This window comes from Scyliorhinus torazame, chromosome 18, assembly GCF_047496885.1.
Source record: "Scyliorhinus torazame isolate Kashiwa2021f chromosome 18, sScyTor2.1, whole genome shotgun sequence".
NCBI classification, from domain to species: domain Eukaryota; kingdom Metazoa; phylum Chordata; class Chondrichthyes; order Carcharhiniformes; family Scyliorhinidae; genus Scyliorhinus; species Scyliorhinus torazame.
This window is the reverse complement of record NC_092724.1, coordinates 104,459,353-104,475,731: the sequence shown is the minus strand read 5'-3', so window position 1 is coordinate 104,475,731 and position 16,379 is coordinate 104,459,353. Positions and strand designations below refer to the sequence as shown.

Sequence of the window (16,379 nt, the reverse complement as noted above, 5' to 3'; positions counted from 1 at the left end):
GTACACTACATCCACTGCTTTACCTTCATCCACATGCTTGGTCACCTCCTCAAAGAATTCAATAAGATTTGTAAGGCAAGACCTACCCCTCACAAATCCGTGCTGACTATCCCTAATCAAGCAGTGTCTTTCCAGATGCTCAGAAATCCTATCCTTCAGTACCCTTTCCATTACTTTGCCTACCACCGAAGTAAGACTAACTGGCCTGTAATTCCCAGGGTTATCCCTAGTTCCTTTTTTGAACAGGGGCACGACATTCGCCACTCTCCAATCCCCTGGTACCACCCCTGTTGACAGTGAGGACGAAAAGATCATTGCCAACGGCTCTGCAATTTCATCTCTTGCTTCCCATAGAATCCTTGGATATATCCCGTCAGGCCCGGGGGACTTGTCTATCCTCAAGTTTTTCAAAATGCCCAACACATCTTCCTTCCTGACAAGTATGTCCTCGAGCTTACCAATCTGTTTCACACTGTCCTCTCCAACAATATCGCCCCTCTCATTTGTAAATACAGAAGAAAAATACTCATTCAAGACCTCTCCTATCTCTTCAGACTCAATACACAATCTCCCGCTACTGTCCTTGATCGGACCTACCCTCGCTCTAGTCATTCTCATATTTCTCACATTTCTCATATTTCCCTCGGGAGCAGCGAGGGAAATAGGGGGAGTGAGGGATGAGGAAGGAGAGATGGAGCGGGGAGCGGAGAGAGTGAATGGAGTGTTCAAGACATTTTATAAAAAATTATATGAAGCTCAACCCCGGATGGGAGGGAGAGAATGATGGGCTTCTTGGATCGGCTGGAATTTCCCAAGGTGGAAGAGCAGGAAAGGGTGGGACTGGGAGCACAGATCGAGGTAGAAGAAGTGGTGAAATGAATTAGGAGCATGCAGGCGGGAAAGGCCCCGGGACCGGATGGATTCCCAGTCGAATTCTATAGAAAATATGTGGACTTGCTCGCCCCGGTATTGACGAGGACCTTTAATGAGGCAAAGGAAAGGGGACAACTGCCCCCGACTATGTCTGAAGCAACGATATCGCTTCTCTTAAAGAAGGAAAAGGACCCGCTACAATGCGGGTCCTATAGACCTATTTCCCTCCGAAATGTAGATGCCAAGATCCTGGCCAAGGTAATGGCAATGAGAATAGAGGAATGTGTCCCGGGGGTGGTCCACGAGGACCAAACTGGGTTTGTGAAGGGGAGACAGCTGAACACGAATATACGGAGGCTGTTAGGGGTAATGATGATGGCCCCACCAGAGGGGGAAACGGAGATAGTAGTGGCGATGGATGCCGAGAAAGCATTTGATAGAGTGGAGTGGGATTATTTGTGGGAGGTGTTGAGGAGATTTGGTTTTGGAGAGGGGTATGTTAGATGGGTGCAGCTGTTGTATAGGACCCCGATGGCGAGCGTGGTCACGAATGGACGGGGATCTGCATATTTTCGGCTCCATAGAGGGACAAGGCAGGGATGCCCTCTGTCCCCATTATTGTTTGCACTGGCGATTGAGCCCCTGGCGATAGCGTTGAGGGGTTCCAAGAAGTGGAGGGGAGTACTTAGAGGAGGAGAAGAGCACCGGGTATCTTTGTATGCGGACGATTTGCTACCATACGTGGCAGACCCGGCGGAGGGGATGCCAGAAATAATGCGGATACTTGGGGAGTTTGGGGATTTTTCAGGGTATAAATTGAACATGGGGAAAAGTGAGTTGTTTGTGGTGCATCCAGGGGAGCAGAGTAGAGAAATAGAGGACCTACCGTTGAGGAAGGTAACAAGGGACTTTCGTTACCTGGGGATCCAGATAGCCAAGAATTGGGGCACATTACATAGGTTAAATTTAACGCGGTTGGTGGAACAAATGGAGGAGGATTTCAAGAGATGGGATATGGTATCCCTGTCACTGGCAGGGAGGGTGCAGGCTGTTAAGATGGTGGTCCTCCCGAGATTCCTCTTTGTGTTTCAGTGCCTCCCGGTGGTGATCACGAAGGCTTTTTTTAAAAGGATTGAAAAGAGCATCATGGGTTTTGTGTGGGCGGGAAGACCCCGAGAGTGAGGAAGGGATTCTTACAGCGTAGCAGGGATAGGGGGGGGGGCTGGCACTACCGAGCCTGAGTGAATATTATTGGGCCGCTAATATTTCAATGGTGAGTAAGTGGATGGGAGAGGAGGAGGGAGCGATGTGGAAGAGATTAGAGAGGGCGTCCTGTAGGGGGACTAGCCTACAGGCTATGGTGACAGCCCCATTGCCGTTCTCACCGAGGAACTACACCACAAGCCCGGTGGTGGTGGCTACACTGAAGATTTGGGGACAGTGGAGACGGCATAGGGGAAAGACTGGAGCCTTGGGGGGGGTCCCCGATAAGAAACAACCATAGGTTTGCCCCGGGGGAATGGATGGGGGATATGGAATGTGGCAAAGAGCAGGAATAACGCAACTGAAAGATCTGTTTGTGGATGGGAAGTTCGCGAGTCTGGGAGCGCTGACCGAGAAATATGGGTTGCCCCAAGGGAATGCATTCAGGTATATGCAACTGAGGGCTTTTGCGAGGCAACAGGTGAGGGAATTCCCGCAGCTCCCGACACAAGAGGTGCAGGACAGAGTGATCTCAAAGACATGGGTGGGGATGGTAAGGTGTCAGATATATATCGGGAAATGAGGGACGAAGGGGAGACTATGGTAGATGACCTAAAAGGGAAATGGGAAGAAGAGCTGGGGGAGGAGATCGAGGAGGGGCTGTGGGCAGATGCCCTAAGCAGGGTAAACTCGTCGTCCTCGTGTGCCAGGCTAAGCCTGATTCAGTTTAAGGTATTACACAGGGCGCATATGACTGGAGCACGGCTCAGTAATTTTTTTGGGGTGGAGGATAGGTGTGCGAGGTGCTCGAGAAGCCCAGCGAATCATACCCATATGTTTTGGTCATGCCCGGCACTACAGGGGTTTTGGATGGGGGTGACAAAGGTGCTTTCAAAAGTAGTGGGGGTCCGGGTCGAACCAAGCTGGGGGTTGGCTATATTTGGGGTTGCACAAGAGCCGGGAGTGCAGGAGGCGAGAGAGGCCGATGTTTTGGCCTTTGCGTCCCTAGTAGCCCGGCGCAGGATATTGCTAATGTGGAAAGAAGCCAAGCCCCCGGGGGTGGAGACCTGGATAAATGACATGGCAGGGTTTATAAAGCTAGAGCGGATTAAGTTCGTTCTAAGGGGGTCGGCTCAAGGGTTCACCAGGCAGTGGCAACCGTTCGTCGAATACCTCACAGAAAGATAGATGGAATGGGAAAAAGAAGGCAGCAGCAGCAGCCCAGGATCGGGGGGTGGGGGGGGGGGGGGGGGGGGGGGGGGCGGTAGGGGGGGGGAGGAGGAACCAGAAGGTCTCTCAGGGTTGTTAATATATACTGTATAATATGTATAGGTCGTTGCTACAGATAATTATATATTGGACTGTTAAATTATATTTTTGGAGAGTGTTACTTGTGATAAGGCAGTTGCCAATTAGGGTTAGTTTTCATTTTTGTTATTTATTATTTATTCATTTTTTGTTTATAAAATAGGTCATTGTTATTTGTGTTGTTATAATATTGTGTAAAGGATGCACAATGTACTGTGTTGGTTGACCAAAAATTTTCAATAAAATATTTATTAAAAAAAACAATTAACTTCTAATTAAACTTTGTGAAGTGCCTATTCCCAAAAAGTATCAGGCCAAGTTAAACTCTGGTCCATCCCGTCATTAAATATTACATCATGCTCCAGACCAATTAAGGCCCTTGAACGGTCCATTATGCCCAGTTAAAGGCCTTAGCCCACCACTGCTGGTTTTTAACCAGTGGCAGGTGGGCCAGTCACCATGCAGGAAGCTCAAAAAGTAAACCCTATTGAGTTATTAGAGATGATCTAATTGTTGATATTGTCATTTTAAGGCGGCATGGTAACACAGTTGTTAGCACTGTTGCCTCACAGTGCCAGGTTCCCCGGTGCGACTCCCGACTTGGGTCACTTTGTGCGGAGTCTGCACATTCTCCCCGTGTCTCCGTGGATTTAATCCGGGCGTCCGCGTTTCCTCCAACACTTCCCAAAAGACATGCTTGTTAGGTGAATTGGACATTCTGAATTTGCGCAGTGTGGGATTGTCATAGTAATTTAATTGTAGTGTTTTTCCAAGCCTACTTGTGACATTAATAAAGAATCTTATTATTATTGCTCTTTAAGAAGTATAAGAAGTATCTAATATTTTAACAGTAAAAATTGTAATCTTCAAAACTGTTACAGACTATCTCTTATACAGGTTGAATTACAAAATCCACTGTGTATGCCGTTTCACTCCTCTCAAAATCATTCTTCGAAAACACTTTTTTTTCGGCTATTCCCGTTTCATATTATCCATAAGTGATAAACAATAACATTACTTCCTGGTATATTTTCTTATTAGAACTGTTCTCTTTGCAGAAATGCCGCCAAATGCCAAAAATGATCTTCATTGTGCTCCAAAGTCATTGCCTCAAATCACTGTATCATCAGGAGCTTCCACACTGACAGTGCCTAGGACTTCAACAAGTCCTTTTAATCACATGTCTCCTCCCCAGCTCTCGTTCGACCATTGCGCAAGTACCAGTGACAATCAACTTGAGGCCCTGCTGAATTCTCGCAGCTCCATGGGCAGAGGCAGTGATCTCGCATTGCTTAAAATTGGCAGTGAAGATTCCCAGCTGGACAACGTGGCTGAGGGCTTTACCGGCAACTCACGGGAGAATATGCTGAACACTCGAGACATTCTGGAGAACCCTCTGTCCCCGATGGACACCCAGATGTCACCGTCACCCACACATGGCCACGTTATGAATCTAGGTCTTACAGAAACTCCCTTGGAGAACATGGATTGGTTGGATCTCACACCACCCAGCTCAGCAGCAGGTTTTGGATCTGCTGGCTCCTCCACCCCGAGCATCTTCTCTGCAGACTTCCTGGACGTTACAGACCTGAACTTAAATGCAACAATGAACTTGCAATGGTAATATGCTCAGTGGACTGTACACTATAGGTACATTTAACACCAATTGAATTGGGGTGTTAAATAAAAGGCAAACAGACTGCTAAGGTATACCAGCCAAAGAAGTCATGTTGGCAAAGGTAAAGTCAATGGAAGAAACTAATTGATCAACCACAAGATGATTACTCTGTGGGTGTTGTATATAGTAATATGCTGGTTGATGAAAGAGTTAAAAGCTTTACAAACTTATGAATTTACTGCATTTTACTGGAAGCAAAGTGAACATGAAGTCCATTGTCAAAGAGTCCAAGTTCTAAATCTGACTGAATTGGCAAGTAGAGTCGAAGGACAGATATAATATTGGCCAACTCTCATACTGGCCTTATGCACACAACCTGCATTATATCTTTTGTATATAGCTTATATTTGCTCATATCTTTTGCAAGATTTTTAAAATAATTTTTATTTAAAAAAAAAAACTCTGTACCAGACAAGCAATATTTGCTATCCTGAATAATGGAAAGTATTACAATACTGGTGTCCTTCCTGAATCACAATTGCAAGGTCACACTACTTGATGCAAGTATTTGATGCCTTGTACTGTGAATATATTTTATTGTTCACTTTGCACAGTTAAAAGTAGAGGTGTTTGTCACAGTTTGCCTGTTTTTTTTTTTGTAGATGTCTTCTAGGTGTTAAAACATTAGAATCCATTCCATGCAGCTGTTTGGTAGTACTTTCAAAAAGAGTAAGTTTCTGAAATTATTCAGTATTCTGCTTTGCATTGCAAATGCTTTTTAATAGATATGGGGGTATTTGAGGGTGTTGGAGGGAGGGAGTCTTGTTTTGCTTGGTATTTAATGAAGCACCACTTCCAGCCAGCTGCCCTCAAAAAATGTATCACTTTACAAAAAGCAGTAAATTATGCAATCACTATATATAATATAAAAGAAACAAAGAGAAGACTTCATTGCGCGTACTGAAGTCGAGACTCCCTGCAAACATAGGAAAATGCTAAACCTGAGTTCAAATGCACAGTCGCGAACCAGCATTAGGCTTGGCATTATATTAATTTGTTTTGCAACTAACTTAGGGACTGGTCAACGTGTCTTTTTTTCAAAAATATTTTGAGCATGTTACCCGCAGGCCCATATTTAAAAAGAAAATCAGTAAATGAAATATTGATTTTAAAGGGAACAAAAGTGAATTAGAAATAGGTGACACCAGTTTCAACCCTTGTCTTAGTGTAAAGAAAATAGTTTATTTTTGGTAATTTTTATTCAAAGCAAGGAAGTGCTCAGATAAAGTATTTTCATACCATTTTGTATCTTATATTATCCCTTTCTGCAGTGATATTTAAATGAAAAGTACTTCAGTTTGGTCCTTTGGAACTGCTTGCTATTCTGAAATCTCTGGCCAATTCAATATTCTGGCTTTTGAGGGAGATCTTTATCAAAAGACTTGCCTGCTGCCCTATATAGTAATAATATGGCTGGTATAAAATTAATAGTATTTAAAAGATCTGAAAGGTACTGTGCATTTAATTAATATTTAATACTCACAATATTTTGTCCTGTCATTCTTTGTTATTAACCAGCTTGCCTCCTCGCTGACTACTAGCACAGACTTCTCCAAACAACCAGTAAAATCCACAGATCATTTGTAAGTAATGGATGACAGAAGTCAAAATGATTGAAAGGGATGAACAATCATCTTAAAAGTAAATCAACCCAAGAGCTACCCTTCATGGTCCAAGCTTCTTATTTCTTCTCCCTCTGAATCAATAATTATATTTTCTTAAATGCCTTTGGGTTAAGTAATACCTGTAAGGTATAAATGAGCATTCAGACCTATAGTGAGTATATCCCATTCCACTGCTAATGCACCTTGTGTGAGCAGTGACTTTATGATATGACAGTGGTTGCTTGTAAACTGGATGAGGACATGGACTTTGGCAACCCTTGCATACTGGCATAGTTGACATTCAAACCACTTAATTCTATACTGATGTTTTGAGCAACATACCTATCAGTCTCTCTGTGGGCTAGACTGTTCAGGAGCGATGTTAGAGATAAGCGATGAAGAACTTCTTCACTCAAAGGGTGGTAGAGATTTGGAACTCCCTCCCACAAACAGCAGTTGAAGCTAGATCAGTTGTTAATTTTAAATCTGAGATAGATAGGTTTTTGTTAAGCAAGGATATTATGGACCAAAGGCAGGTATATGGTGTTACGTCACAGAGCAGCCATGAATGGCGGGCAGGTCCGAGGGGCTGAATGGCCTACTCCTGTTCCTATGCCGACCATCGTTCTTCCTCTGCACAACTGAAGAGATTTCCTATTGATTTGACAATCCATGTATGGAAGACTTATGAAGCAGATACTGATTTTTTTTTTAACAAACAATTTTATTGAGGTATTTTTTGGCATTGTAAACAGTTACAGATAACAGAAATGTGTAAACATCAATATAAAACGAATACTTCAATCAAACCATACTGCACATGCCCGCTCCTCTCCCCTAGACACTACCCGCCTATTTATCCCTCCTACTCTACTCTAATCTCCCCCCTCCTCTTCCTCTCCCACAAAGAAGTCGATGAATGGTTGCCACCTTCGGGCGAAGCCCAGTACAGATCCCCTCAAGGTGAACTTAATTTTTTCCATACCCAGAAAACTTGACATGTCCGAAAGCCTTAGTTCGGTCTTCGTGCGGTTTTGAGTCCCTCCATGCCAGCAGTATTCGCTGCCGGGCTATTAGGGAAGCAAAGGCCAGAACATCTGCCTCTTTCTCCCCCTGGACTCCTGGGTCTTGCGAAACCCCAAAAATTGCCACCCCTGGACTCATCACCACCCTTGTTTTCAGCACCCGGGACATGACCCCCCCAAATCCTTCCTAGTACCCCCTAAGCTTAGGACATGCCCAAAACATGTGAACATGGTTCGCTGGTCCTCCCGTGCATCTAGCGCACTTATCCTCTACCCCAAAGAATTTTCTCATCCGAGCAACCATCATGTGGGCCCGGTGAACGACCTTAAATTGAATCAGGCCGAGCCTGGCACATGTTGCGGTTGAGTTTACCCTACTCCGAGCTTCCGCCCACAGCCCATCCTCCATCTCACTGCCAAACTCCTCCTCCCATTTGAGTTTCAGTTCCTCCGTCTGGGACTCTTCCCCCTTCATGAGCACCTTGTAGATATCCGAGACTCTACTCTCTCCTCCTTCTCCTCTAGAGACTATTCTGTCCTGGATCCCTATTGGCGGGAGGCATGGGAAGGATGGGACCTGTCTGTGTACAAAGTCCCGCATCTGTAGGTACCTAAAGTCATTTCCCCTTACCAGCCCAAATTTCTCCTCCAAGCCCCTCAAATTCGCAAAGTTCCCCTCCAGGAACATATCGCCCACCCTCCCCACCCCCGCCCGCCGCCATGTTCGAAACCCTCCATCCATGTTCCCGGGGGCGAATCGATGGTTATCACATATTGGAACCCAGACAGACGCACCCACCCCCCCACATGCCTCCTCCACTGGCCCCATATCCGCAGGGCCGCCCCCACTACCGAGCTGGTGGAGTACCTGGCCGGCGACAGCGGTAGGGGAGCCGTGACCAGGGCTGCCAAACTGGTGCCCCTGCACAAAGCCACCTCCACTCGCTCCCAGATAGACCCCGTACCCACCATCCACTTCCTTATCATGGCTATGTTAGCCGCCTAGTAGTAGTTGATCAGACTCGGCAATGCCAGTCCCCCCTCGCTGCGGCTCCTTTCAAGCATCGCCTTCTTCACCGGCGGGGATTTTCCCGCCCAGACAAAGCTCATGATGATTTTGCCAGTCCTTTTGAAGAAGGACCATGGGATAAAGATCGGGAGGCACTGGAAGATGAACAGAAATCTAGGGAGGATTGTCATCTTTACAGTCTGCACCCTCCCTGCCAGTGACAGCGTGAATGCCTCCCATCTCCGAAACTCCCTCTTCATTTGTTCCACCACCCTAGTCAAATTTAACTTGTGCAACCTGCCCCAGTCTCGTGCCACCTGTATCCCCAAGTACCGGAAACTTTCCTCCACCAGCCTAAATGGCAGCTCCTTCAGTCTATTCTCCTGGCCCCTTGCCTGCACCACAAACATCTCATTCTTGGCCATATTTAATTTGTACCCTGAAAACCGGCCAAACTGCCTCAATGTTTCCAGTATATTTTCCATCACGGCCAGTGGGTCCAACACGTACAGGAGCAGGTTGTCCGCATAGAGAGAGACCCTATGTTCCACCCCCCCCCCCAGTCATTCCATTCCACGCCATCACCAACGGCTCTACGGCCAGCGCGAACAGCAACAGGTAGAGTGGGCACCCCTGCCTGGTCCCGCGGTGTAGTCTGAAATAATCTGACATCCTGTTCGTCCTAACGCTAGCTTTTGGGGCCTGGTACAATAGTCTGACCCAATTAACCAGTCCCTCCCCGAACTCAAACCGTCCAAGCACCTCCCACAAATAGCCTCACTCCACCCGGTCGAAGGCCTTCTCAGCGTCCATTGCCACCACTACCTCCACCTCCTTGCCCGTCGGGGGCATCATGATCACATTAAGCAATCTTTTCAAGTTAGCTGTCAGCTGCCTGCCTTTCACAAACCCTGTCTGTGTACAAAGTCCCGCATCTGTAGGTACCTATCGTCATTTCCCAATCACCCCCAATCACCTCCAGTACGCAGTCCTCAATGAAAAGATTGAAAGCAAAGAGATTTCTTGCCTTGAGCAACAATACTGGAAATATCATGATCTCCTCCTGCTAAAATGCTCTTTAAAAATACAACAATTAAGTCACTCAAGCGACATGATGGATCAATTTGTACATTAAAATTATGGCACTTTTTGCAGATACATTGATTTTTTTGAAAAATATTTTCACACAGCTGCCCTTCTGTTATTGATCATGACAGCCAAACTGAAATATCAAAATCATTCAGCAAGTGGAGCAAAAGTAGGTAAATATACTGCACGTTCAGAACCCAACAGAAATCACAGATTATGGCCTGGATTTTGCGATCCGTGGCTAAGCGAAGATGCTCACCACAGATGTCGAAGTTGCCGTGATGCGGTTTTCCCTTTCCAGCCAACAGTTCAAATCTGGCACCAAGTCAAGGGAATTTCTTGGCATGCAACTGCAGTGATGGTACCAAACAAGTAGGTAGCCAATAACATTGAAGTATTCACACACATCCAACCAGGAAGTTAAAAGCACTAAATATTTTCAGATTAAAATTTTCAGGTAGTGGAGTAAATGGTTTTAATTGGAATAAGATAGAAACTAAAAACAAAAATAAACAAACTTATTTTTTAAACAAAACGTCGAGTTTTTTAAAATAATAATGGAAAAATTGACATTCCACGAAATATAAAATTAGCTTTTCAGTAATTATGAAGTTATACCATTATAAACCCAGGACTGGACTCTCTGATCTCCCGGCTGCGGGGTTCCCAGCGGCATGGGGTGGCTTCAATGGGAAATTCCATTGACAAGCGATGGGAAGAGAGAACAGCGCACTGCCAAGAATCACAGGGTTGCGCTGCCGACAGGAACAGAGAATCCCAACGACAAGAGAATTCCGGCCCCTGTTACACCTCAATCAACAGGCTGTAATCTTATCAAGGGTTTTTACAGTGAGACCAACAGTATACAACTGGAAGTTCTTGTCAATTCAGTGGATTTCCATTGACTGTTGTCTCTGGGTGCCCTCAACAGTGCACCCTCTAGAGAAGCATAAAATCACTGACTGCAGCTTCTGGATCTCCACATTGCTCTCCACATGTGCAGGCTCTCGAAGGTGCTGTCAGTTTCAGTGGAGTAATATTGGCAAAGGCTGACAGTTTCACAGTCATTACTACTGCAAAATTCAGGCCTATGTATTGACGGAAACTGTTTCGAAATGATTGAAACAAGAGTGACTTGAGACACCTCCAGCTATTAAAATTATGTTGATAGCAAAATATAGAAAACAGGACTGATTCTGTTTGTAGTAGCTACAGTATTTTGGGTTAGGTAGATGTCTCAAATGCACTTGCCCATCGCCATAATTAAGAGACTTCAAACTAAACTACTGAGAAGTCCTCGAAGTTAATTTCCATTACTGACAAGAGCACCATCCCACCCTGGAAGGGCACATCCCTATTTATTTAAGCTCAAAGAAACTAGATAGAGATTAAGGTGAGCCAAATCGGTATGGAGTTAAAACAAAAACAAATTTGAAACTGCAAAAGGCAGTATTAAACTTCCTAGTGTTCAATTAGAATCAGACGAATCAAGTATTTGATTGAGCTGAATAAGAAGTGTCCTCGAAATCCATTGACCCAGGCTAATGCTCTGGGGACAGGGGTTCAAATCCCACCAAGATATTTAGCAGAATTTCAATTCAGTCAATAAAACTTGGAATTGATGACCTTGAACCTATCATCGATTGATGCACAAACCCATGGGGTTCATTAAAGTCCTTCAGAGAAGGCAATCTTCTGGCCTACATGTGATTGCAGATTGTGGTTGATTCTTAACTGCCCTCTGAAATTACCTAGCAAGCCACTCAGTTCAAGGGCAATTAGCTTTGGGCAATAAATGCTGGCCTTGGCAGCGTCATCCACACCCCATGAAAAAATTGGAGAAGAAATACTGACAGCTAAAGCAGCAAACAGCACTTTGGTGTGAGGAATCGCATCACCAAGACTGCCCCTTACCACTCCCTCCTCAGCATGCCACCCATCCCCATTCTCTCTTTCTCGGTTCTTCAGTTCAAGCTGCAAAAGACCTGTGATCTTCTGGAAGTACAATGGCTCAAGGAAACCTAAATGGACTTGAAGCTCAATAATAATCTTGGTGCCTTATTTTCCTGTTACAGATGGGATGTCTTTATCCAGCCCCAACCCATACAAGCACACAGATAAAATCATTTTCCAAAGGGACTGAATTTCATTTTCAGACTGCACATGATTAAGTTATGGTCCTTGAATTGGAAATGAGGTATCCACCCACCCAAAAGTTATTTTTCTCCATCGCGTTTGGTACTCAGACCAGTGGCATGTGCCATTCCAGGGAGCGGCAACCTATATTCAGAACAATGATGGTACAAAGCAGGTGGAAGTACTTTCGGCACCCAGTTATCAACCCCTGGTATTTTTTTTCCTCCTTAATTCTTTGATGGCCTGTCTGAGATTAAGCATCCCCATGCAGTCCCTGACACATTTCATCAGTGTTACTTAGTGAAAGTTGATAATCATAGTGTGGCAATATTGTTCATGTAACACTGCAGCTTTCAAGCTACTTGAGTGCATTAGGGTGAAGAGGCATGATCAGGATTTCAATCTTCATATCCATGCATCTAAAATTTGATCTGTGAAATTCTTCACCGACCTCACCGACGTTTTACGCAATTACTTCAAGTCTGAAGTTACAATATGCTAAAAAAAAAAGACAAAACCTGCCCTTATAAGACCTGACCAGTATATTTTGTATAAATCCAAATAGTTAAAATCTGAGCAGGTTCTTAAATTTTAAATAGCTTAAGTTGCTTAATGTTTAGTTGTAAGTCACATCTTCATGTGGGGTTTTTATACACAAACCCCAGAGTTGGGTATGGAGAACAGAAACCTAGTCTGCATCATCAACACAATTGAAGCTTTAGTGGACAACCAGTTGGCACAAAAATCCCAAGTACAACTTGAAGAGTGTTGCCAGTGGTGCATTGGATCTTACAGTGCCTCAGATAGAACATACAGCTGGTTATAGTACACACTGAAAAATGAAATTGAAAAATGCATAGAATTACAAATGGTCTTTTTCTTATTAAGCAACCTACCTTTTTTTCTCTTCACCCTTTGGTTTTCCTTATACAACCCCGATGCTTGTACCACTAATGCTCATTCTGTCTTTTTGAATGCCTTGCCTTCAGTTTCTCTCGCTGCATCTGAGGAAGAGTCTTGTGCCCTGGGCAGGCCACCTCTCGAATGTGACTAGAAACTTCAGTCAGGGAGTTAGAGGGCTTGGTGAAACCTGAATTCCAGCAGTGTAATGCAGTACACCACAGATATTTGCACATGAGCCACCCCCCAGAAAATTATATAGTATGTTAATTTACAGCATGTTTTGAACAAGACGAATAATTCTCAACCTATTACTTATTTAAGTGTGTATAGGTGCTGCCACTTGGCTTTCGAGTTATACACCCTCATGAGGGGAGGGGGAGACAGTTTTCAGATATTCAATGACAAATCTGTTTCATAATCTAACAAACAGCATCTGCCTTCTATAAATATGATCAGGTTATCAAATCCTCACTGCTAAAAAGCCACCTCGAGCACAATGTTTCAGGCTGACAATCACAAGAAATGTAGGGAGCAAACAGCCCATTTGTACGAGATGACTGCCATATTAAACTGCCTCAAAAGAGTCATTGGTACTTTGACCAATCCTGTGGGCTAAATTCTTTTTGTATTCATATATGCCTTATTTTTGCACTTTGTAAATACTATGTATTTTCTTATGGTGTATCATTTAACACAACAGAAATTTTGCTTTGTGTATATAACGGCAATAGTTTAGAAGCCAAAGTATTTTTAAAAAGGCTACATAAACATTTAAAAAAAGTTTTGGAACTGCGTGTTCTTAATAAATTGATTATCATGATGCAGCGAGTGTTTGGTTTTACTTATATCGTCTCCGAGATCCCACTTCAACCGAAGTCAACCAATGATCCCATCTCGACAACCAGGTAGTTGTTCAAGTGTCATTAAAATAAACAGCTGGACAAATGGACATGGATGTGAATTTCTTCCAAACAGCCTCATAATCATCCAATTAGAAAAATCTGGCGAACTGAAATGTACAATAGAGTGAAAAATATCTTTGAGCCTCAGAACTACAACAAAACTATTATGAGGCCGGTTTTTATTTTTGGTACATCCAAACCACAATCCTTTTATGTTTTTCAGTGATTTCTATATTTATTGGAATCACATAGAAGATGTGGGACTTCTTTTCCCAAAAGAAAGCACACCTTTTTGTTGGTTGACCCAAGTGTTTGCTTAACTCAGTTGGTACCTCTCTCACCTTTTGGGCAACAGTTTGCAAATTGAGACTACATAAGGGTTTGAACTCATAGACAACACTGGAAAAGTAATTATTTCCGGTTGTTGATGTGAAAGTTAAAATATCCATTGCAAATAACAGCAGAAAATTCTTCTGTTCTGCCCCTCCACCCCTCCTCAAGAAATATCTCCAAATTAACCGTTAAATAGACATATGAATCATTGATTTCTATAGGACACTGCTAGTGCAGACTATCATTCCTATATAATATTATTCACTTTGTAAGAGTCCTTCCTGTTTATTTCCTTTGTTCCCATTTCTTTTCTTTTTATTACTTTGGTCTGCGGACCCACAATCGAGATGTGCCTTTAAGCCGAAGAGTCAAGATTGAAACAGCCTGCTTGTCAGGACGCTGAGGTAGATTCTCCCAAAATGGGACTATGTCCCCATTCCGGCGTAAAAACACTGGCATTTCACTCCGGAGTGTCCTCAAAAGAAGATAAGCTAATTCACTCACCTAGGAGGGACCCGGAGTGATTCTCAAAGCTTCAGTTGCGGATACGGGCCCCCAGACTTCTGGTTTCGAGTCCGTGCATATGCACAGCAGCAGCCTCCAAAGGCCACACCGTGCGCCATGGCAGACTTGGACCGCGGAGGCAGCTGGAAAATGTCGGCCCCCCCGATCAGCCGCGCGCCCGAAGATCCAACCGGCTCGATCTGTCCCCCCGCCGCCCATAATGCACCCCCGGTGCTTGATCACCCCGCCTTCATCAGGGCAGCTGTGGACTGAGTCCGCAGCCGCCACGCGAGGTTCCCGAACGGCGATAGATGGTTTGACCCACGCTGTCAGGAACTCGGCCGGCCGGGAGCAGAGAATCGCTGGGCGGGCCTCTGGCAATGGCCTCCCAGCAGCGCGGAGTACTCTGCGAACACGCCGATTCTCGGGTCCCAGAGAATCGCCGGGCCCGATTTTGGCATGAAAGTTGATTCTCCGTCCCCGTGCCAAACGCCATTTTGGCACGGGGCTGCAGAGAATCCAGCCCACTGTGATCCCAGGTTTGGCACAGGTGGAGGTTAGGAACCAACTTTGGAGGGAGTTAGTTCTATTCGAACTAGCAATCGGTGGGTTGGTCAGGGACAGTGTTCTGCCAGATAATGATCAGTGATTGGTTCCTGCGTGATGCTTTCTGGGAGAACTGGGCAGAAGTGTTTAGAACCTGGCAGTGAAAAGAACTATAGAAACCAGAGGAATCCTGCAGTACATAAGGAGGCTACTCAGCCCATTAAGTCAGCACCAACCCTCCCTGTTTGTGTAGAGAGTGGGGAAGTTAGGAAGGGGGGGGTTGGAAAGGGATAGTAGATAGTTACATTTTCTGCCTGTTAAATTATAATACTGTACATAATAAAAGGTTACTTGTACTTTAAAGCTACAATCCTGGTGACTGTAGTTTACTGGACTCAACCAAGGACCTCAGGTATTTTAAATAAAATCTAATTTCAACTGCATTGCGACTCCAGGTCAAGTGGAGCTGGAATTGAACGCGCACTAGTCGAGGGTGGCAAGACAATTGCAAAGTTTTTACATGAAGCAATTGGAGACATTTGAGTTGGCTTCAAGTGTTCTATAAAAGTGTTAACATTATTACATTATTAATGTGGTAGGAATGCCTGATATTCCAACATTGCAGCAGTAGCTGAGTCTAGTAACCAGGCGTAGATGAAGTACCTTTAATGCATTGCTGAAAAAAGGGACATGTTGTCAAAGCTTTTTGTCTTGCACTCATTAGGACAGGTTCACAAGAATACCAAATCTTGAAGGAAACAGTATTTATACTGCATGAGGAGAGGGTGCTGATTGGCTGGCAAGTGTACTCACATGCAGTATAAATTGTTAATCCCTTTGACATTTGGTATTCTTGTGAATCTGTCCCGATGAGTGCAAAACAAATTCTAGTTTTCCAAAATTCTCCATATTCTGGAAAGGTCACATCAGATTGGGAAATAGCAAATGTGACTCCTCTATTCATGAAAGGAGGGAGACAGAAAGCAAGAAACTACACCAGTTATAATAATAATGATCTTTATTAGTGTCACAAGTAGACTTACATTAACACTGCAATGACGTTACTGTGAAAAGCCCCTAGTCGCCACACTCCGGCGCCTGTTCGGTTACTCGGAGAGAGAATTCAGAATGTCCAATTTACCTAACAAGCACGTCTTTTGGGACTCATGTGAGGAAACCGCAACACCTGGAGGAAACCCACGCAGACATGGGGAGAACATGCAGAGTCTGCACAGATAGTGGCCCAAGCCGAGAATCGAACCTGGG

The 16,379-nt window shown here is 44.5% G+C and overlaps 1 protein-coding gene across 9 annotated transcripts in view; it reads left to right on the top strand.

Annotated features, from left to right (window-relative positions):
• myocd (myocardin) overlaps positions 1-13,649 on the top strand; it is a 303,397-nt gene extending 289,748 nt beyond the window's left edge. For 5 of the 9 annotated variants that reach the window (XM_072483120.1, XM_072483117.1, XM_072483119.1 and 2 more), the window contains one exon: positions 4,443-13,649. In XM_072483120.1, the coding sequence (XP_072339221.1) occupies positions 4,443-5,008 (566 nt within the window). In that variant the 3' untranslated portion in view covers positions 5,009-13,649. The remainder of the gene's footprint in view (positions 1-4,442) is intronic. The other 4 variants (XM_072483122.1, XM_072483121.1, XR_011936178.1 and 1 more) reach the window with 3 other exon arrangements.
• The last annotated feature ends 2,730 nt before the right edge of the window (positions 13,650-16,379 follow it).